A 23,999-nucleotide genomic window follows, 5' to 3' on the forward strand; every position below is an offset into this window, starting at 1 on the left:
ACCCCGAAACCCTCATATGCGGATGTGAGCGGAGTGAGTTTCAAAATTTTTTTGGACGAAAATGCCCTTGCGTAGGGGAGTCGTGGGCTGCCCATCTCGGCGATTTGAGAGGAAGTGGGCGGTTTTCCGTGAGGGTAATCCCTGAGGCAATTTATTGAGTCTTTTACTTGCTTTTTCTCAACTCACGTCTTGACTTTTCCAGTTTCGAAAGCGTCTCGAAGTTGTCTCTACCGTGAAGCCTCTGTAATGGCATTTCATCGACTTTTCCCTTTCCACCGGTATCTCGAAGGAGAAGTCCCCCGCATGACTAGTTGGCATTTCATCGATTCTTGATATAAGATATTGAGTATGGTTTTTATGTTAAGCTGTTACATTACTAAAGAAAGATTTTTTTCGGTTTTGTTTTGTGCTCCTGTTTTTTGTTGGAAGATATTGAAGTCTGCAGGGGGATTTCTACTGGGGTTTTGTTAGTCTGCGAGGAGATTTCTCATGGGGTTTTGTTTTGTTTTTGCAGTTTTTCGTATGTATACACTATCGAAATAGTTTTTCGATTATTATGATTTATGTAATATATATAATGTACATTTCCCCTTTCGTTTGATATGGTTGCTGATTTCTGAAAGGAGGTTGACGTTTAAGAAATGAGATGTTACGAGTTTAAAAATTTGTTGTCATTTGTTTAAGTATTCTCGTCTCTGTTTAAAAATGGGTCTCTGTTTAACATTTTATATCATCTGTTTAATAACCGAGAGTTCTGGTTTAAAACCTTATATTTCAAAAGCTTAAACTTTTTGTCAATCTTGCATGTTGAATGTGTTGTTATTGTCAGCGAGCTTGTGATTATGGCGGTCGACCCTAGTTAATGGGCGATGCTATTTGGCACGCGTTGTGGAGACCTTAGCGAATTGAAAAGATAACACTGACCCTCGACACTTTGGGGAGATTATTCGAAGGACATCGCGTTTGCGGCGTTTGAAAGCTGGAAGCTATATACCAAGAGAGGCACTTCTTGATTCTCTTTTGCAAAGGTACGATGGTCGCGCTAATAAATTCGAGGATCGGGGAAAAGCTGCTGAGTTTCGGGACCTCGAGATGTGGCCCTCGTTCTTCGTCGCGTTGCGATGGCGGCGCGGTGGTCTTCGGAAGAAGAAAACCGGTCGGTGTTCGAAGGGCGGTATCTCATCAAAGACCTACGAGAGGCAGAGACTCCAGTCAAGAGCACTCGGTGCAGACTTGTTCGACGAGAGGGAGAAGAAGATAATTTTTGTCAAACTCGATGGTGTACCTCGTGAGGGGACGATCCTCTTCCCAAATACATCATGCTCGGGTTCCGAGCTGGATCGTTGATTACGTCGATGATCTACCGTACCGTGGAGCGATCTGCGCATGGAGCGAGTGACGCCTGCAAGTGGCTTATGGAGGATATTCCATGCAGTGGCAGAGTCTGAGATAGATCTGTGGGAAGAAGACCGACCACGAGATGCGTTAAAGGGTTGCTCGGTCGGCGCTTAACGTCCGGTTTCTGGTGGCAGAGACAGGGAAGAAAGTCCATTTCAGCGAGATCCCAAGGATCTTTCGTGCTACTGGTGAAAGTACTACCGAGCGAGCGACGGTAGAAAAGCGAGCTTGTCATCGCTCGATGGAAAAGAGTTAATAAATCATGGACAATGTTTAACGTAAGTCTTTAATGTTTAAACATTTTTATTTAGCGTTAACTTTAGTATTCTACCGTTTAAAACTTATTCATACTTGGTTTAAATATTTTTGTTCTCCGTTTAATTATATTCTATAACGCTTTAAATATATAAACACTCTGTTTAAATATAGTTTTTATAGTTTAAAAATGAATGATTTCACTGAAAATTGTTTGGTTTACATATGTTAGTTTCACATTTGATTCCGGCTGAATCTTTGAAGAAGAAATATTTGTTGGGGCTAACTTGACGGATGGATGCCATTGCTCGGGAACCAGCTTGCTCGAAGGCGGGGATGAGAGGCTGAGCCTCTCATCGCTGCTGGGTCCCGGGCCTGTTCTCCTACTTCCGACCCACCACGCAGCACGCATTCCTCGGCCGGGAGAAGTCCTCCCCTACCACGGCAGATTGCAACAACCCCCCCTACCACGAGCAAATCCCGGTCCCCGATTGTGGCGGCCCCCAGACCATGGCGGCCTCCGACCGTGGCGACCCCTCCGTAGTACGCCCACGCGTGACATTAGGGCGAAGATGTCATCGCAACTCTTATCGCGAGCATGCGGATATTGATGGTAGAGTTTCCTCGACTTGTCGCTGCGTGTTGAGGCGCTGGAAGGGCGTTCGCAGCCACTGCGCCGTCCCTCGAAAGAAGCTGAGCACCGGGATGAGCGAGGCGTCGAATTTGACGACGAGCGACATCGTCGGGAAGGTCATTCCAAAGGCGGCCACATTCGAAGAGACTTGCGAAAAAGAGGAGAACAATCTGCCTCTGTCTCCACCGTACGGGTGACGATAAAACAATAGCAACACCATCGGTGATGATCTTTGTTGTTGAGAAGGACATCGTAGATGATGTGGCGGTTCTGCATTGTTGAGAAGGTCGTTGACTCTCTTCTCGATGAAATCCTCGACCCGGTGGGCCAGGGCTGCAGAGATGCGGCATCAAAGATGGACCGCAATCCACGAAGATCAAGAACAAGTTAAAGGGTGTGTCTCCAGTGATGTTGTTGTCGTGGCGCGGTTGAGAAGATCGTCGAATCCGTTCTCGCTGGTGGTGAAGGCAAACGATCTGCATGACCAAGCGAGGACACAATCCCACCACTAGCAAGAACCATGTAAGGATGTGTCTGCGGTTGATCTTTGTCGCAGTCGTCCCGCATCGAGCCGTACACAATCCCACAGCAAGAACAACCATGTAAGGATGTGTTGCAGGTTGATGTTATCGCCCGTCGTTCCCGCAGTCGAAGGAAGATCTTTGCGAAGACCCCGACCGAAAGCAGCGAGAGAGATGATCAAGGCCAATCAAAAAGTGGACCGGAGCTGACTCGGAAAAGCTTTTTATTCGAAGAAGAAGAAATGGGTTGGCCGTGCGAGTATCTTAAATACTGACGAGGGAGTTGATGAGGATCTTCCTCAGCGCTCTATGGACTCGAGTAAGTGTAAAGTTTTTATGATATTGTTTAAAGGTTTTATTATAGTGTTTAACTATTTCCTAATAGTGTTTAATACCTTTTATGTTATCATTTAATTTGTCTACTTAACGTTTAATTATATATAATATCATGTAACAATTGATAATATCATTTAAATATTTATAATATGGTCTTATTATATTTGTTATCGTTTAACCTCAGCACTGTTGTGTGGAAGAATGACGCTGTCAGCACCACACGTGACAAATTATACACAGCTGCGAGGGGAAGGAGATGGTCAGCTGATGATGTGATGGGACGCTTTCGTATGCATAATACAAAAAGTCGCCGAAAGCAAAGAGCCATATCCTTACAAGAAGCGCCTCCATCACCGAGACCGCTTAGCCTGTTTATGTCAAAGCGGGACGACGCACATGACGACAATTATGGCTATGATCGGGGATGCCGTGCGCAGAAAGCTGCATGAAGTTCAAATTGTCATCCTCCGATAATCATGAATGGCCACTTCCATGTCGTCGTCACGGACAATGATAAACAAGAATACGAGGCGTTATTCTTCATGTCAGGGTACGATAAGGACGCGTTGGACATGGTAAGTTCTTTAATTATGTCAGATTAATATCTGTAGAGTATTTAAATCGGTATTCTAATCTCGACTTGCATATCTCGGCAGTGGAATCTATCTCGACATTTGTGTCGATATGGAGTTCGACGAGTCGGCTGACAAGAAAGTACCCACTGCGTCTGCACGGCAAAACCCCAGCGAAAACAAGGAAGCGTCGATTGCGCACGTCTCACGTCATACGCGTTTATCGAGCAATTACTTTGGGGTGAAAAGTCACGGCTACCGCAGCATGCATCGTTCCTTACCTCGGATTAAGGTATGTTACCGCGATACTTAAGGAGGAGGCGGTAGCGTCCATGACAAAGGGGGTCGTCACACGCGGGTTAAATTTTTGTTTTTGAAGAACAGTGTCCTCAGATATCCGAATGTCAATTTTGTTTTCGAATGTAAAATCTGGACAAATTTAATTCATTGTTTTTCGTGTTCGAAGAGTACGACTTGTATATCTTAATGTAAATTTTGTTTGTTTTGAATCAGTAAAAGCGAGGTTAAATTCCATTCGGCTTTTTATTTCATTGTTTAATTTACATTCTAATTGTGTACATTTCACTTTCATTGTTTAAATATACTATATATCGTTTAAACATCAGTTGAAATATTTCAAATTACAGTGTATCCGTTTAAAATAACAATGTCTCTGTTTAAATATGGAAAGTTTCCCATTAATACACAATGTTTCCATGTCATAGTCAGTCGGGCTATTAACAATGCCTGGTCGGCTGACGAGTTTCATTCTAGAGATCGTCGTTGTGGCTAGGATCCATGGCGTGACTGCAATGTAACTCGCGGACATCAAGCGCTTGCGACTCGATCCTCTTTCGTCTAAGCCGCCCGGGCTGCCTTCTCGCAGTCACGGTATCGAACGAAGCTCACGATTTCGTCATCGAAGGCACGTCATCGTCGGGTATAGGGAATATAGCTTCCTTGTCGCCGGTTTGTAATTGTCGACGCGTGAAGTACCCGCTAATAAATCGATGTCGTTGGTGTCATCTCTGCGTTATTCTTTAGCAAAAGCGTGTTCGCAAGGGATACCATAAACTTGCACGCTTCGACATGAACAAGATTCGATGGCTAGATCCACGAGTTGCTTTGCCGTCGATCGCTTACGTAGCGATCATCGACACAACGACCAACACGAAGATTTCGGCTGTCCTCAACAATGATCTCTACCTTGGAATGTATGTATGGGCGTAAGTAGGTCTCTCCCATTTGTTAAGCTTTACTCACTTGGTCATAACTGCAGCATCAACTCGAACACTGGCAAATAAGGTTAAACAAAAGGCGGTGATGGTTAAATAATTCGTAAACATGTTTTAAACATTATTGTAAATATTTAAGCGAAAGGATTAATATTTAAAGTGGGACAAGTGTAATTAAACAAAGATTGGGAATGTTTAAAGGGTAACACTAAATGTTAAGTGTGAAACCAACATTCGCAGACCTTATGGAGTCGACCATTTTTCGTCGCGATGAAATGGCGAGCTTCCTTGATCCAAGCATTGAGCGACTCCGCGACGTTTGAATACATCTCACCCCAATGATCACCTCCGAGCGGATAATTCGACCAATTTGCTAGTATCAGGTTGATTAATCAACCCGGGTGATGAGCTTGGGGTGATGTGGCTGCCGAGTTCATTCGCGTATCATCGAAATCTTTGGCCGTGGATGCTCCGCGATGCGGAAAGCATATAGACCCGGCACTCACTCCTCAATGCCTTCCCAAGTCGACATTGGCTTTCATAAAAATTGGCCTCCAAATGTCGAAGACGGTATGCGTGTGGCGAAGAAGGGGAAGACTCTGAATTCGCTCGCGAGGCCCTGGACGCAGCCTCGACGAAGGTAATTATCTCATGATAATCTCCATCCTCGTATAAGGCATCGCCTAACTTAGATATGAACCAAGTTCAATTGGCATCGGTCTCGTTGTCGAGCTATACTGAAGGCGGCGTGGAAAAACCATTGTTTCCATCTTTCCCCTGGCACGGTGAGTGTATCCTCGATATTTTCAAGGAGGTGGGTACCATCGAAAGCAATGACGGACCGCAAGCTCTCTTGAATCCCTACAGATACACGCGCTGAAAGAAAAAGAATGCACGTTTAAAAGCGATCAGCCGTCTCTTTCCACGATCGCTTAATGCTGCCGAGTTGTCTTAGCCGCATATCCACATACCAAGCAAGCGATTCGTAGTACGGAGATGTCACTGCCGTCGAGGACCACCCGGGCATGCTCTTTTTCCCCAGCAAGCCCGCTTGTATGGTATGTGGACACCATGTTCCCGTAACATGTCCTTACGAATGTCGATGGCCTTGTGAGGGACGATCATCGAGCTTACGAATCACTAGTGCGCTCACCCTATTTTTGCGACGGCTTTTCGGGATGTGGCCTTGAACCTATGCCACCACCGCAAGTGTGTGACGGGTTGATTGTCTTGATTATGAAAGTATTTTTGTTATACTCTTTTGATGCATGAAGGCGCCAACGACAACCATCGGCGGTAGCATCCCACTCGCATCCGATGTTTTTCGTTCTTTATAAATTTGAAATCAAAATTCCTTTTGATTGCATGATTTTGAAGTATATCCCTGAAATCTTCGACACCGTCAAAACGTTGTCCAATATCCAACTGACCCTTCGAATGATCGTCGAGGAAGGAAGACATCCCACACGTTAGAGGTCGCCATGGGGATGAATGGGGAGCACTGCAGAATCGAATTCCTGCTAACAGCTTCAGTCGAAATGAAAAGATCAATATGTTAAGCGGAGAATATAATGTTTAAGTGATAATGACAATATTTAAAGCGTTAAATTAAATACTTAAGCGGTTAACTAATAACGTAAGCGACTGAGTACGATATGTTAACGATGACGGACATATTTAAACACTAATGGCCCCCAGAACCATTGGAGCAATTAATAGAGAAGGAACTTCTGACGAGTAAAACTCGTTTTATTAGGATTCACAGAGATGGCGCATTTTACTGTCTCGACGACAAGATCAACGACAGCACATTTGAAGATGGGTGCGTGACACATCCATTTGGAAGTCAACATCGTTTTCTATACGATGAACCATTTTATATCCATACGGTGTGATGAACTTAACCCTAACAAGAGAAACTTAGGACCCATCATCTCACGTATCTCGTCTAACACCAACTCCCACGAAGTCGGTCGTGAATATTGGCACTCTTCCTCCCGTTGAATCTAGCAATACCACAAAAACTCTCCATAATATATCGGTACGAAAACCAAATCGTATGATTCGAAAATGAAATGAAGAACAAAAATAAGGTCGAAAAAGAAGAAGAAGAAGAAGAAGAAGAAGAAGAAGAAGAAGATGTAAACAACAAAGCAGCGGTCAGGATAAGCGAAACAAGAAAAAGTCGTATATATATATCACTGCTGTCATGATGAAGACAAAAGTGCGTAGAGGTTAAACTAGGCGGTGATGTGATTGGGCGGTATTTTTCCCCTCCATCGGAAGAGGCAAAAAAGGGAAAAATATATGTCATTGTCGCATGATGAAGGCGTATTAGTCAAATGCGCTCGACATGAGTATCTGTTTAACAAGTCGAGTTTTTATGTTTAAAAGCAGTATACACATAGTGTTTAACATAACGATTACCGGGTTTTAAATAAAGTCTATATCATGTAAATAGTCAGTAAAAGCGTTTAAATATAGTGACTTAACTGTTTAAAAATATATGTTATTGTTTAAATTGAATGCTTTTCAGTGACGTCAGCGTTGAAGATGGAGTACCTACTGGGTCATTGATTAAACATCTTTACGTATTTTTCTTAAACACCGTTGTCGTTGTTTAAAGAGTAACGTGATCGTATTGTTTAACTTTTTCTATTGTTTACTGATGACGTTCTTTTGTTTCCCACATTGTTTTTCACTGAGGTCTCTGTTTAAATTTCGGAAGTTCACATTCGAAATAAAACATTCGTTTACTGACATTTACAAAACATTTACAAAAACATTTACAACATTTACAACATTTACAAGGACTTTGGACACTCACGACTCGACCCTCATTATATGAAACAAGTGTCAGTACATTCGAATCTTTGCGTGAGTTTGCATAACATGCGCGTCGACTTGAACACGCATGACATACTGACATTAAAAAAGGTTAAACAAACACATTTATGAAAAGCGACTATTAATCGATATGTCGTGGTCGGGACTTAAGCGAAGATCTTGGTAGTTAAACACGAGCGACATGGTTGTACTGACAGCGTAATGTTCAGTAAGCGGTAACAAAAAGTCTCAGTGATAAATATCGACCCGTCTTAAAGGATGTTTCTCGACCTCCTCCTCTGAGAATCCTCCACGATCATCGCATGATACGTGAAAAACTTTCTTTTCTTACCCAGTCGAAAAGCTCGCGTAATTCTTCCGTCGTCCCGCATTTGGAGAATCTCTGCAGTTCGAGGCGATTATCGCGAGCATTTAGACTAGGGCGAAAAAGATAATTCTAGCATTGCGTGATTACGGTGATGATTCTCGAGATAAGGAAGGAGGTTCGCGAAAGCATCGCTTTCGATAAGTGGTTGTCCGTGGGAAGAAGGAGGAAGAGGAGGAGGATGATGAGGACGGCGAGGAGTGGTTGTCCCAGTGGGAAGGGTTCTTCCACGGTTATTTATGGTGTGAAGTCCATGCGCGGTGACTCTTCATGATCGAGAAAAAAGTTAAGCACGCGGTGGACCCACATTGTTGATGACAACGAGCAGAGTGTTCGGATATTTATAGTTACCGTCGTGTAAGAATTAATGCGTCGTTAATTCTTGTCTTGGGATATCTAACTGCCACATGCCACGTGTGCACTGCCGACAATTCGGATCAAAGCGAAAAAGATCATCGTTTCTGCTGAGACTTTGAGAATTTACGCGTTAATATGATTAGTTATACGTATAAAGATAATGTTAAAGCGGAGATGACAAGTATTAAACGGATATGACAATTATTAAACATATTAGTAATATATTTAAAGCGGATAATAGCAAATATTTAAACATTATTTAAAAATATACAAATAGATAACAATAAACAAGAAGAACTTTCACAATGAAATGAGCTCGTTTTCAAGACGGAGGCGACAATGGCACATGCTCGCCTCGACAATAAAATCGACTACAATTTCGTTTGAAGATGAAGTGCACTTGACGATCAGATGGAAATCAACTTCATTTTTACGTTGGAGAAAGCCGATTTATATATTTCGGGTATGATAACTTTATCCAGACTACCACAAAATGAGACTGCCATAATAAACACTGCGGAATGGGTCAAAGTGATAGCACGAAGAGATTCTCACGTATTACTGAAACCGTGAGCGAAGTCGAACAAATCAAATGAGGAGAAATGAGGGATACGACAAGATGTAATGCGACCCCTAGGCAGTTGATCTAGCTAAAAGCGCATGAAAAGGTTGAGCGTGATGTGATTTGGTATCCTTTCCCACCATTTTCAGAGGCCAAAAATGGGATTTCAGCAATGGGACACTTTTTAGAGTGAGCGGTAGGGGAGTAACATGGAAGTTAAACACTAACGGAAAGAGTTTGTCAGGGTGTGTAAAAGTAGGAGGGGGTTTTTGGGAAGTTTTGAATATTACGAGTGGTGAACAGTAATTTTCCGGCACAATCATATTATGTAAATAATGCTCGGAACTTATTTGGTATATACATATACATATACATATATAATGTTATGATAAATGGCTACAAATTATCATTGCAATAATCGGATGGTAATGTCTTTGTCTTTTCTGTAGTGAGGCATTCACTCGAAAGAAGTTACGAGAAGTTATTGAAGTGAACTAATTTTCGTATATTTAAAATGTTCATTTGCCATAAAACGAGATAAAGTATCATAATTCCTCACTTCAATATTTCTTTAATTTAAATTAAATCTATTTCAATATTTTTTTCACAAAAATGAAAAAGTGAAATGCCTTCGGAAATATTACATCCCCTCACTTGAAATTTTTTTTTTTTCATTTTTTTTATTAACTAATCATTGGAAATATTAACTTCTACTCCCTCCGTTCCTTTTTATCTGTCATTTTCTAATATGTAGAAGCATGTATTTTTTTTTTTTTCTAAAATTACCCTAACACTTTATTTGATTTTCTTCTTAGAATTAAATATGAGAGAGAAATATGAAGATATAAATTAGAGGTAATTTTAGAAAGAGAACAAACTTTTTATAAAAGTATGTGAAATAACTAAATTTATTGGTATGTGAGATTCGGTTAATCACAACAGATAAAAAGGAACGGAGGGAGTAATAAAGAATAACCGTTTTTTCCCTTTCTCACATTTGACCACTTTCACGAGTAAAAGTAGCTCAAAATGTCTTTTTTTTTAATAATATGATTAAGTGTGTGTCGTAACTTGTCCACATTATAAAAATAAATAAATAACTATAAAAACTAAAAACACCAATAAATGAAAGAATCAAAGTAAAATAGGCAATATAATAAAGAGGAAAGTGAAATAAGTGGAGGGAGACGAGTTCATTATCTAGTAATTAAAATTTCCATTCATAACAATTGCAATAACAAAATCAAAATGTATGTTTTTTTTTTATTTAATCATTATTCTTTATCTTTATATCCAAAAAGTTCCACACTAATCAATCTTGCGCTCAATTTTTTTTAAAAACCCTTTCCAAATAAATAAATAAATAAATAAATAAAAGAAAATACATAAACTAAATATATTTTTAAGATACTATTTTTAAAAGATTTGTTGCTTACATAATCAAATATATCAAGAAAATATCTTCTCAATGATAATTTCAAAGACTTTTTTTAATGTTTTATTTCCAATAAAATTTTCTTTTTTAGATAAATAAATCTTTTTTGTAAACTTACATTCAAGTCCCTAGAATTATCAAATATTGAGAACATGCATTCCCCAAAAGTCTCTTTATTCTATAGTAGAGACAAAAGACTTTTGGTATTCTAATACTTTCTTTCAACTACTCCACATTCCATTGAAAGACTCTTAAAAGATCAAAGATCAAAGAAAAGTTTGGTGATGGAGGCACCAAGTTCTCAAGCAATGTCAATCACAGAAGACACTCAAGATAAGGTTGTGGATGAATGGTAAGTTTAGACTCATTCTTGAAAATTTTCTTTGAAATTTTGTTTTATTTTTTGAAAATATGTGGAGATGGTTTGATTGGGGATTTGTGGATTTTTGCAGTTGTTCTTGTTGTTATGATTGTTTGGAGAGCTTCTTTTATTATCTTTGCTGTGATTTTCTCTGCTGAGAAGAAGAAGCTTCTTGGTACTATTTCAGCAGACTTGTACAATCAGCAGCAGATTAAGAATGGAAGCATGGGTAATGTTTTAGTTTTTAGTCATTGTGTTTGCTTGTAAAAGTTCTTTCTTTTGGAATGGACAACTTTCATGACTTTCAAGTCTCTCTTTTGTTTAATGTGTGTTATACATTAGAAATTTTTCTTGACCCCTTTTTTTTTCTCTATTTTTATTATTATTATTATTATTATTATTTTTTGGATAAAAGATGGGATTTGATGAAGTCGGGACTCGGGAGTAATCCAATTGTAGTTCCATGGACTTGTGATAAATAAAAAGATAGAGGTATTTTTGATAACATTGATGTAATATTATTTAGAAACTTCAACAACAATTGGGGATGTAGCTCAGATGGTAGAGCGCTCGCTTAGCATGCGAGAGGTACGGGGATCGATACCCCGCATCTCCATCTTCTATTTTTATTTTTTTATTTTTTTATTATAGATGATATATTACACAAGTTGAGGAGAAGATAAATAATATAATTTTTTTTATTAAAATAAGAACAAGTTTTTTTTTTAAAGATGGATAAATCATATACATTGAAAAAAAAAATAATAACATCAACAATACAACCACTAGTTATGGAAAAGACAAAAAGCACAGAGAAACAACAAGGAACAGAAAGAACAAAATATGGTTCATGACAGATAACTCCTCACCGCAAAAAATGACGAAAGTAAGAAATAAGAAACCCTAGCCTTTCTTTTGATTTGGATCTCTTTTTTCTGTCCCACCAGTCTGATGAACATCAGCAAGAATAATGCGTAGCTCTATCAACTCTAGGTTGTAACAAAAAACACTAGAAATCTGATCGTCAAACTCTCCTCTTTTAGCGTCCGAGGCAACTTCTTGCTTTATAATTTTTCAGCTATTTTAATGGATTATATGATTCTAAATATTTTTGCTAAACAAATTATACAAATAAAATGATTAATACTTGCCTTTTATTTTTTAGTATTTATTTTTTTGGGCCAAATACATGTGATGATGCATTTAATTAGAAATAATCTTGAATCTTTCAGACTATGAAATCCAAATGCAAATTACAGGTATGAATTCCACCCATTGCACTGTAACACAAAAATCAGTGAGAAATCTTCCTGCATTGATAATATAAACAAAAACCAAAATTTTATTTCTGTTACCATATTTAAAAATTAGAATAGGGCTACTACTAAATACACAACCTAAAAATCACAATTATATTCTCCCATAATTGTATCCAATGCTTGTTCACTGACAACCAACCATATGGCATAAGTAATTGCATGACATAATAGCTATAATCACATGATATCAATGATGAAGAATATTCCATAAATGACCTGCATTTCAGGACAGAAAGGTTGGCATTACAAGCTTGCCATTTTTTAAAACCAAGACCTTCAAGAAATTATCAAAGATCCAGAGCACATCAAGCAGAGAAATAAACAAACAACTCATATTTCAAACTAGAGAAAACCTCATCATTCATTTTCTTCTTGTCAACCAGGACCGAAGAGAGAGCAGAAATGACTCTTGCTGCCTTGCAAAGTGTGTTAAATAGCCAACAAGATGGTAAGTGAGGCTTTTGGTTGTCAGCATGAATATATCTTGCCAACAATTTTGATCTTCGCTATTCTTCGAATACTTGAGAAATAGTATCTCTAAAGAAAGAGAAAAAGGAAAAGGAATAAACTCAGTTAAGTATGATAATCTTGAAAAAGCACTCTGATGAAATTTGTTAACCGATATACATGAAAGAGTATGCATTGAAGTAAAATTATTGGGAAAAAAATTATCGTTGGACATAAAATTTTCTCCAAAGGTTAGCAACTTATTAACTCATTGTCGTTTTAAAAATTTTAAATATCAATATTGCAGAAGTATTCAGAAAAGATACAATTTACCTATTTTAGAATCACTTCTCTATGAGCTTTGAATGACAGTATTGCATTCCAGGCAAGAGCCACAAAATCAGTAGCAAGAACCTGCAATAGCAACCATGATTGTATAAGAAATTTTTTGTTCTGAAGAAATAGAAAAATAGGCCGTGTATATACAAAAAAAAAAATTATAGAAAGAGCAGGCAATTTTATTACAACCACCTAGTTTTTCAAGTTTTTCCTAAAGATATAGAGCTTACTATCAAGATTATGCGCAAAAACTCTACACATCAAAATGTATATCTTGAACACACAAAACTAGACACTTAAAACCACTAACTTATGGTTCAAGTGCAAATAAATCTTGAAAGCATGTTGTGTATCAGTATCATCTATAATGCTGCCTATTCACATCATACATATGGGCTGATAAGTTTTGTCCCAGGCATAGACATATATTTTGAGTAATCTTGAACCAACCAACCTGAAATTGTTGGGGGACAAATCGGAAGATGAGAAATTGAAATGGTATCCATAACTGCCAATTTGCTACCATTGATGAAGGCCATTCCTGCAGAAGACATAAAAAGGGGGAAAAACTATATCATCTTTTACATTACTAATGGTTTCAGCATGTTGTACAAGTGATAGCCGCACCTGTTTAAGCTTTGGCACAACTTGAGAAGGCCTCCCCTCTAAGATAACAACTAAGGATAGAAAAACTCCTATGAAGATGGGGGAGAAGAGAAACTGTAGCACAGTTGGTGACATGGTAAGGGACATAGTCATGCTTGAGAAAGCTTTAATGTAAAAAAAACAATGAACAGACTCAGAAAATTGCTTGAATAAAAACTAGAGGCGAAACATTACCTGATCAAGCAATAGACATACAAATGCACCTGATGAACCAGTTGTTGTTACCAACTTACTCAAGGATAAATACCTGTAATACAGAATACATAATTGTCAACAATTTAACTATCATTAGATAAAATATGTCACAAAAGCCTTGATTCTATGTATGAGAGCAGACGTATATAGAGACCAAGTGTAATGAAAAAAATTATGCAGAAAAAAAGTAGATAGTATGGTCATACATAAAGATAAAAACAAATTTCAAAGTAGTAATTACCAGAAGTGCAAACGTGGGGCCCACCAACACAAATCCTAAGGTAGTAAAGATTAAGCTTCGCTTTAAATCCAATATAGATGCTTGTTCGATCATAAGCTAGCAGCATGAAGACATAGAGCAAGGTAAATAATACAACCTTCCATTAAATAAAAAATAACTAGTGCTGCGCCATATGAGGTACTAGCACTACAGTATATATATATATATGACCAGTATCTTCTTGTGCTTTTGACAAAGTCCGCCAAAAGCACAAGCATACACCAAAATATGGTATGATGGTGGAATTAGGATCCCACACACACCACCCAAGAAAATGTCCTAGACCACCCAAGTAAAGTGGCCATACTTAGCTCAATGCTATAATAGCACTGTGAGAGAACCAAAGAGTTGTATGCAAGCAACAGGAGAATGAAGAACAGAGATAACCATTCTGATTTCTCAAAGTTGTCATAGGCATAAAGCGCATCGAGGCACAAAGGAGTCACTGGGGCCTAAGTGCAAGGTACAAAGCCAAGGCGAGCGCCTGATCGACACTAGGCGCACCAGTCACCACTTAAAAAAAATTGAAAAATTAAAAATAATTGTACTAAAGATTAATTTGTATTAAAGTTTTAAATTGTCCCAAGAATTAACATCATAGAAGACAATCAGACATTAGAAAAACGTCCATAATAACATGCAAAATAATCTTCAAATGTTTAATACAAAAATGCGATAATACGATATAATGCATGCATCGAGTCCACATCCTAACTTGTATAATAGATTCTAGATTTTAGTAACTATCATCAAAATCATGAAGTCCATCATCATTATCATCACTACCACCAGTCTACCAGGAGGTGTCGTGAGCCTGCAATGCAAGAGAATCATAGCGAACAATAGTGGATCGGCCCAAAGAGAGAAATGAAGTCCTGATTATGGTTGGTTGGTTGTGTGTTGGTCGCCCTAATTTTAAATAGCTCTGATTGTATGTGGGCCTCTTTTATTTTTATTATCGAGATGCATGGATAAGATTAAAAGTTAAACTAAATATTAAAAAAAAAACAAAATTAATTTGTTGATGTTATAAAGGCGCGCCTAGGCCCACGCCTTGAGCCTTGCACCTAGGCTCAAAGGCGCCTTTGTAACAATGCCCGCCTGACTCCTATAAAGGCGCAGGCTATTGAGCCTTGCGTGCCTTGACAACCTTGCGATTTTTTATGATCAAAGTGAAAATATTTCTGGGTATATCAAAAATTTAACTTGATCATAATATCATCTTTCTGGGCCTAAATTTGTGCACATCATGAATTAACAAAAAGGTTTTGATTATTAAACATCATGCTGCAATTTACCCAAATAGATAACAAGATAAACAGGAGAACCTTCTCTATGGACTTCAAAATTATTTAAGCCAGGGAAGAAGAAGTACCTGGGAGATTAAATCTCCGATAAAAGTTAAAAGTGCAGATGTTATAGACTTTGTTAACACTGGGTGTTTATCAAGAGCCATTGAGTACCTGAAAATTTTATCAGAAATGTTTAAACCGGTAGCATTCCTAGAAATAAACTAAATGACCAGGAGATTCAATACCTATAGCACCAAGACACAAGCTTCAATCAAATTATTTTGAGAAAAAGATCAAAAAAAATACAAAAACACAAATTTCAAAACCATTTAGCCAAATTTCAAATGAAAATAAAAAAACTTTGTTAACACTGGGTGTTTCCCAAGAGCCAATGAGTACCAGACAATTTCATCCCAATGTTTAAACCAATAACTTTTCCAGAGATATAAAAATACAAACTAGGATTTCAAACCATACAGAAAAGACAAAACCCAATAAAAATACAAAATGTAAAGCACCTCTGACCAAATTTCCAAGCATCTACTAGAGAAAAACTTTGTCAGCACTAAGAGCAAATGATTAACCTGAAATTTTCATCACAATGTTCAAACCAGTACAATTGTAAAAATGAAATTAAATAACCAGATAATCAGTACAAATAGCACTAGAACACAAACTTCAAAAAAAAAACACAAAATTTGAGAAAAGATTAAAATGCACAAATTTTATATGCAACAACCAAGTAAAAAAAAAAAGTTAATTTATTATTTAACTAGTTTTCATACCATTGAAAGATGGGAAAAACATCATCCCCACCCTCATCTCCTCCACTCGAACCCCTCATTTCCATCCCACCCTCGAACACCCCCATCACCACCAGACCCACCACTAGAGACCGCATTAGAAGCCCAAAAACCCCGCCTCATGGCTCCAAATCCAACAGAAAAAGCAGCATCAAACAAGGGATTGCGGGAATGAACTGAAAACCCAACTTGAGAGTAGCTCTTCCGGCAAGAAATGGGAGCATTTCTGGTGGAATTTGGATGAAAAGGAGAGGATTTGGGAGGAGGAGTGATGGCACCGAAGCCGATTAGGGTTTTGAACAGGATTGACGCCATGATTGGATTGGTAAAAGAGTGAGAAAAATGTCGATTTTGCGCTGGTTTGAGAATTTATATGTTTGAATTTGATGGCAACGGGAATGAAGGGTGTGTTTCACGTGATCAATGGGTTTTAGAGTGTACTTTTTTGCGAAGATACCCCTGAAGTAATTATTATTTTTTTGATCCAATTTGTGTTAAATTTTATGTAGATCCTTCGATAAAAATTTTTTATTTCATTTTGATCTCTTTGGTAAATATGAAAGATTTAAATATCAAAATTAGTCTCTGTATTTTGTGTTTTCCACACTTTTAATCACTCTAATATGAAACCCGTCTTTTGGGTTTCTCGTATTTGTATATTTTTATCTTTCTGATCCCTCTAATTGATAGATCTGTCTTTTTAGTTCTTCTAGTTGATGAATTGGAGGAACAAAAAGGATAAAAAATATGCAAATACGAGAACTAAAAGGACATATTTTAAAGCTAAAAGATAAAAATGTCCAAATATGAGGACCAAAAAAACGAATTTTATATTAGGAGGACTAAAAAGGAAAAAAAATACAAAATAGAGGGACTATTTTGATATTTAAACCAATATGAAATCATGCATCAATGTTTATAATGAAAGAATTAATTTTTTATTTTATTTTTTTCAAATCAAATATTAAGAGTTTAATTTTTTTTCTCAATTCAAAGATTAAGGGTATGTAGTTTGTCCACTTTAACCGATATATATAATAATGCATCATTTGTAGTAAATCAATATTCAAGAGTTAAAATGAATAAATCGGTCTAATTTAGAAGGTTAAGATAAATATTTTTTAATTATTTACAAAAATTACAATTGTTATGTATTTGTAATTATTTTATTTATTTATTTATTAACGGGATTGTGCAAGTGGCAGAGGCCTCAGCGGCTTAAGCAAGTCATTTGTAGGAAAAGTTTTACTCACAGTATTTCATTGAGGAGATTGTTTGAAAGAATTAAAGTAAATTATTTTATATGAGATTACAACATCACTTGTTGAAGTATATCCTTTGTACAATATATATATATATATATATTACAATATAGACAAGTTATTCAAACATATATTGAGAAAGAGTTAAACCCTCAATCTCATTTATAAATGTCAAAAGGCTTACTATTGTGGCGGTAACAAGTATATTCATTTTAATTTAATAATGAATTTTTGAATTATTTTTTTTTAACATGACCCCAAGTTATTCAATTTTTCATTAAAAACTATTAATGCACTTTTTTTTAATTTTAATTTTTAAATTCAAGGACTAAAGGGAAACTGTTTCAAAACCATGTCAATTAGAAAATGTTTTTCGAGATAATATTAATATGAATAATTTTGAATTGTGTAAAACAAATAGTATGCCAAGTAGCTATTTTCCCTCCCAATAGCTATATATATATATATATATATATATATCTAATTTTATAATAGATAAACCACAAATGTAGTTATCGGAAAATATATATATATATATATATAACCAAAAGTAGCTAAATACAAAAAATAATAAGACAAAAAGATCCATTGAAAATGGATACAATTACAAAAACCTTTATTTAATGCCACTTATTGATGCTTTCTTTAAAATAAATAAATAAATAAATAATGATTTTATATTTACTTAACAACATTTGAATTTGCTCATAAATACAATAAAAGATTAATCATACAATGATTGTCCCACACGAGTGATGTTAGAAGAGTCGCATGATTAATCTGAAATATTTTCATATCAAATGAAAGCTTGTACTGATAATTATACATGTTTATAAATTAAAAAATAATAATAAATCCATGTTTTTTTTTTTAATTTTTTTGACAAAAATAACTAACGCAATTCAGTATACCTAGTTATATTTAATTAGAAATAATATTGAATCTTTCAAAATTTAAAATTTAAATGCAAATATAACAAAAAAAGAATTCCACCCATTGCGCTGTAACTCAAAATCAGAATTATTGAAAGTAAAAAATCTTTCAGCATATTAATAATATAAACAAAAACCAATGTTTTATTTATGTTACCATATTTAAAAATTAGAATAGGGCCACTACTAACACACAATCTAAAAATCACAATTATATTCCCCCATAATTGTATCAACTATCCAGTGCTTCCTCATTGAGAACCAACCATATGACATGAGGAATTGCATGACATAATAATAGCTAACATCAAATGATATCAATGATGAAGAATATTCCATAAATGACCTGCATTTCAGGATGGGAAGGTTGGCATTACAAGCTAGGCATTTTTTAAAACTAAGATCTTCAAGAAATGATCAAAGATCCAGAGCACATCAAGCAGAGTAAATAAACCAAAATTTCATATTTCAAACTAAAGAAAACCTCATCGGTCATTTTCTTCTTGTCAACCATGACCGAAGAGAGCAAAAACGACTCTTGAAAAAGTATCAGGTGTTAAATAGCCGACGAGAGGTTAAGTGAGGCTCTTAATAGTCGGCATGAATATATCTTGCCAACAATTTTGATCTTGGCTATTCTCCGAATACTCGAAAAGTAGTTGTCTCTAGAGCAAGAGAAAAAATAACAAGGAAAAAAATCAGTTAAGTATGATAATATTGAAAAAGCACTCTCATGAAATTTGTTATAGCCAATATACATGAAAGAGCATTGCATTAAAGAATAATGTAAGTTAAAGTGAAATTATTGGGAAAACAAAATAATTATGGTTGGACATAAAATTTTGTCCAAAGGTTAGCAAATCATACCTCATTGTCATTTTAAAAATTTAAATATCAACATTGCAGAAGTATTAAGAAAAGCTACAATTTACCTATTTCAGAACCACTTCTCTATGAGCTTTGAATGATAGTATCACATTCCAGGCAAGAGCCACAAAATTAGCAACAAGAACCTGCAATAGCAACCATGATTGTATAAGAAAATTTTTGTTATGAAGAAATAGAAAAATAGGCCGTGTATATAAAAAAGGAAATTATAGAAAGAGCAGGAAATTTTATTACAACCACCTTGTTTTACATGTTTTTCCTAAACATATAGAGTTTACTTTCAAGATTATGCACAAAAAATCTACACATCAAAATGTATATCTTGAACAAACAAAAGTAGATACTTAAAACCATTAACTTATGGTTCAAGTGCAAATAAATCTTGAAAGCATATTGTGTATCAGTATCATCTATAATGCTGCCTATACACATCATACATATGGGCTGATAATTTTTGTCCCAGGCATAGGCATCTGGTTTGAGTAATCTTAAACCATCCAACCTGAAATTGTTGGGGGACAAATCGGAAGTTGAGAAATTGAAAAGGTATCCATAACTGCCAATTTGCTACCACTGATGAAGGCCATTCCTGCAGAAGACATAAAAAGTGGGGAAAACTTTATCATCATCTTTTACATTACTAAAAATTTCAGCAGATTGTACAAGTGATATCTGCACCTGTTTGAGCTTTGGTACAACTTGAGAAGGCCTCCCCTCTAAGATAACAACTAAGGATAGAAAAACTCCTATGAAGATGGGAGAGAAGAGAAACTGTAGCACAGTTGGTGACACGGTAAGAAACATAGTCATGCTTGAGAAAGCTTTAATGTATAAAAAAAATAAAAAATAAAAAATAAAAAACACACACACACACACACTCACAAAACACTGAACAGACTCAGAAAATTGTTTAAATAAAAACTAGAGGAGAAACACTACCTGATCAAGCAATAGACGTAAAAATGCACCTGACGCACCAGTTGTTGTTACCAAATTACTCAAGGATAGATACCTGTAATACAGAATAACTGTCAACAATTTAACCATCATTAGATAAAATAAATGTCACAAAAGCTTTGATTCTATGTATGAGAGTAGACACATATAGAAACCAAGTGTAATGAAAAAAATTATGCAGAAAAGAAAAAATAAATAAAAGCAGATCGTATAGTCATACATCTAGATCAAAAAAATATTTCAAAGAAGAAGATTAGTAATTACCAGAAGTGCAACGTGGGGCCCACCAACACAAATCCTAAGGTAGTAAAGATTAAGCTTCGCTTTAAATCCAATTTAGATGCTTGTTCGATCATAAGCTACCAGCATGAAAACATAGAGCAAGGTAAAAAATACAATCTCACATGAAATAAAAAAATAACTAGTGCTGCACCATTTGAGATACTACAAGCACTACAATATATATTAAACAATTTTAACCAGTATCTTCTTGTGCTTTTGACAAAGTGCAAGCATATGCCAAAATATGTTATGATGGTGGAAATAGGATCAGACACACATCACCCAAGAAAAGGTCCTAGACCTCCCAAATAAGAAGGGCTTACTTAGCTCAATACTATAATAGCACAGTGAGAGAACCTAAGAGCTGTACACACGCAACAGGAGAATGAAGAACAGAGAAAACCATTCCAATTTCTGACGATCAAAGCGAAAATATTTCTGGGTATATGAATTATTTAACTCTATCATAATATCATCTTTAAGGGCCTAGATTTGTGCACATCATGAATCAACAAAACATTTTGATTATTAAACATCATGCTACAATTTACCCAAATAGATAACAAGATAAACAAGAGAACTTTCTCTATGCACTTGAACATTATTTTAATCAGAGAGAAGAAGTACCTGGCAGATTAAATCTCCGATAAGAGTTAAAAGTGCAGATGTGATGGACTTTGTTAACACTGGGTGTTTATCAAGAGCCATTGAGTACCTGAAAATTTTATTAGAATGTTTAAACTGGTAACATTCCTAGAAATAAACTAAATGAACAGGAGATTTGATACCTATAGCACCAACACACAAGCTTCAATCAAATTATTTTGAGAAAAAGATCAAAACAAATACAAAAATACAAATTTTAAAACCATTTAGCCAAATTTCAAGTGAAAAAACTTTGTTAACACTGAGTATTTCTCAAGAGCCAATGAGTATCTGAAAATTTCATCCCAATAACTTTTCCAGAGATAACACTAAATAACCATACAATTGGTACAAACAGCACTAAAATGCAAACTTTGATTTAAACCATTGAGAAAAGACATAAAAATACAAAATTTAAAGCACCTCTGACCAAATTCCAAGCATATATAAAAGAAAAACTTTGTCAGCACTAAGAGCAAATGAGTACCTGAAATTTTCATTACAATGTTTAAACCAGTATAATTGTAAAAATAAAATTAAATGACCAGATAATTGGTACAAACAGCACTAGAACACAAACTTCAAAAACACAAGCACACACACACACACTTTGAGAAAAGATTAAAATACACAAATTTTAAATGCAACAACCAAGTAAAAACTAGTTAATTTATCATTTAACTAGTTTCCATTACCATTGAAAGATGGAAGAAACATCATCCCCGCCCTCATCTCCTCCACTCGACCCCCCACTTCCATCCCACCCTCGAAAACCTCCGTCACCACCAGACCCACCATTAGAGACCGCATTAGAAGCCCAAAACCCCCGCCTCATGGCTCCAAATCCAACAGAAAAGGCAGCATCAAACAAGGAATTGCTGGAATGAACTGAAAAACCAAACCGGGAGTAGCTATTCCGGCAAGAAATGGGAGAAATTCTGGTGGAATTGGGATGAAGGGAAGAGGATTTGGGAGGAGGAGTGATGGCACCGAAGCCGATTAGGGTTTTGAGGAGGATTGATGCCATGATTGGAAAAAAAAAGAGGGAGAAAATGTCGATTTCTCGCTGGTTTGGGAATTTATAGGTTTAAATTGGATAGCAACGGGAAGGAGGGTGTCTGTCACGTGATCATTTTGGGCTAAAAAAAGTTATAGAAATAGAATGATGGTAGGAATATTACTCTCTCCGTTATTTTTTATCACTGAATCTCACCTGCCAAGAAATTTAGTTATTTCATAAAATTTTATAAAAAAGTAGTTATTTTTCTAAAATTACCCCTAATTTATATCTTCACATTTCTCTTATATTTAATTCTAGGAAGAAAATTGAATAGTGTTAGGGGTAATTTTGGGGAAAAAAATAATAAATGATTGTTGATGTTAGAAAATGACGGAAAAAAAGGAATATGGATTTGTGACAAATAAAAAAAAGAAAGAGTATAATAAATAGTGGATGTCTTTTGCCACCTGTACTATTACTATTTCACCTATCAATGTATTTTTGACCGTTAGATCAAATTAATCCTGATTATCCATTCAACCTTGACTATAAATACCCCCAATTTATGTTGTAAATGATAGATGAAGAAGAGTTAAAAGAAGAAGAAGATGTGAAATATAATTTAGGGTATTCGGTATTTATTCTTTCTCTTTATTCTTATATTTTATGTTCTTTAGAATTTTTCAGTTTGAATTTAATGGCTAATATTACAAGAAAGGAATTTGAGATTCTTCACATTTTTGGGAGCAATTACATTTCATGAAGCCTCGATATTAAACTCCATTTAAAAGTAAAAAAACTTAAAGCGAAACCATTAAAGCTAATAATAATAAGCTTAATGATAACAAGGCAAAAGTCTTAATATTTATAAGGCAAATACAATAAATGATTAATACTTGACTTTTATTTTTAGTTGTTTTTTTGCAAATACATGTGATGCATTTAATTAGAAATAATCTTGAATCTTTCTGGCTTTAAAATTTAAATGCAAATTACAGATGTGAAACTTTCGGCAAAACTTGTATGTCGAAATACATTAATGTAAGTAATATCCGCTCACCATCATATTCATATCATATTTAATTATAAAAATATTTAATAAAATAAATTATCTTTAAATTAATTATCAAAATAGTCATGTACTTTTCTCTCTCTTCGCTTTTGGTCCTCTCTCGAAATGCTCATTAGTCCTCTACTTTGAAAATGTCTTCGAAAAATCCAATCCCTCTATTTTAAAAAGTGCCCATAGACTCAGTGAGCACTTTTATAGTAGTGACTGACGTGCATTTTTTTAACTAAGTTGACATTTTCAAAAGAGATGAACTAGTCGAGAGCATTTCCGAGAGAGATGATCAAAAAGGAAGAGAGAAAAGATAGGGACCAACTAGGGTATTATACTTTAATTTAATGTAATAAAATTTAAAAATATTAAATATTTTTACAACAAAAATATTTTTAATTGAAAATAATATATTATTTTTAAAAATTAATTATAATTTTTTAAGTAATAAAATTAAATAAATATTATATTTTTATAATCTAAATATTTATATAATTAATTAATTTTATCATAAAATATTTTTATAATTGAAAATATTATAAAAATAATTACTAGAGAAAGTTTTCTAAATTTTAATTGAATTTTTTTACAAGTAATAAAATTAAAAAATATTAAATATTTTAATTTTATTAATTAATTATTTTAACTTAAATTAATTTTTATAAAAATATTATATAATTTTTAATAATAATAGATAATTAGGATAATTTCACCATTCATTTACATAGCAATTATAGCTTTAAACTTAGATCAAA

At 35.3% G+C, this 23,999-nt stretch overlaps 1 protein-coding gene and 1 non-coding gene across 3 annotated transcripts; one reads left to right on the plus strand and one right to left on the minus strand.

Annotated features, from left to right (window-relative positions):
- Window positions 1-11,420: 11,420 nt before the first annotated feature.
- On the plus strand, window positions 11,421-11,493 carry TRNAA-AGC. Its single transcript has one exon. It is a non-coding gene; the product is annotated as a tRNA-Ala (tRNA).
- An 890-nt stretch (window positions 11,494-12,383) lies between these two features.
- On the minus strand, window positions 12,384-22,230 carry LOC120278909 (protein Mpv17-like). 2 transcript variants are annotated; one of them, XM_039285663.1, is made up of 8 exons: window positions 21,880-22,230; window positions 21,167-21,254; window positions 20,522-20,616; window positions 13,823-13,895; window positions 13,610-13,702; window positions 13,437-13,523; window positions 12,977-13,057; window positions 12,384-12,733 (listed from the first exon to the last, which is right to left on the minus strand). In XM_039285663.1, the coding sequence occupies exons 1-7, from the start codon at window positions 22,209-22,211 to the stop codon at window positions 12,977-12,979; spliced, it is 849 nt and encodes a 282-aa protein (XP_039141597.1). In that variant the 5' UTR covers window positions 22,212-22,230; the 3' UTR covers window positions 12,384-12,733. The 2 variants fall into 2 exon arrangements, with proteins under 2 accessions (XP_039141597.1, XP_039141590.1); XM_039285656.1 differs by lacking the exons at window positions 12,384-12,733; window positions 12,977-13,057; window positions 13,437-13,523; window positions 13,610-13,702; window positions 13,823-13,895 and adding exons at window positions 18,725-19,077; window positions 19,345-19,425; window positions 19,803-19,889; window positions 19,979-20,071; window positions 20,240-20,312.
- Between the last annotated feature and the right edge of the window lie 1,769 nt (window positions 22,231-23,999).

This window comes from Dioscorea cayenensis, chromosome 2 (assembly GCF_009730915.1).
Source record: "Dioscorea cayenensis subsp. rotundata cultivar TDr96_F1 chromosome 2, TDr96_F1_v2_PseudoChromosome.rev07_lg8_w22 25.fasta, whole genome shotgun sequence".
Lineage (NCBI taxonomy): Eukaryota > Viridiplantae > Streptophyta > Magnoliopsida > Dioscoreales > Dioscoreaceae > Dioscorea > Dioscorea cayenensis.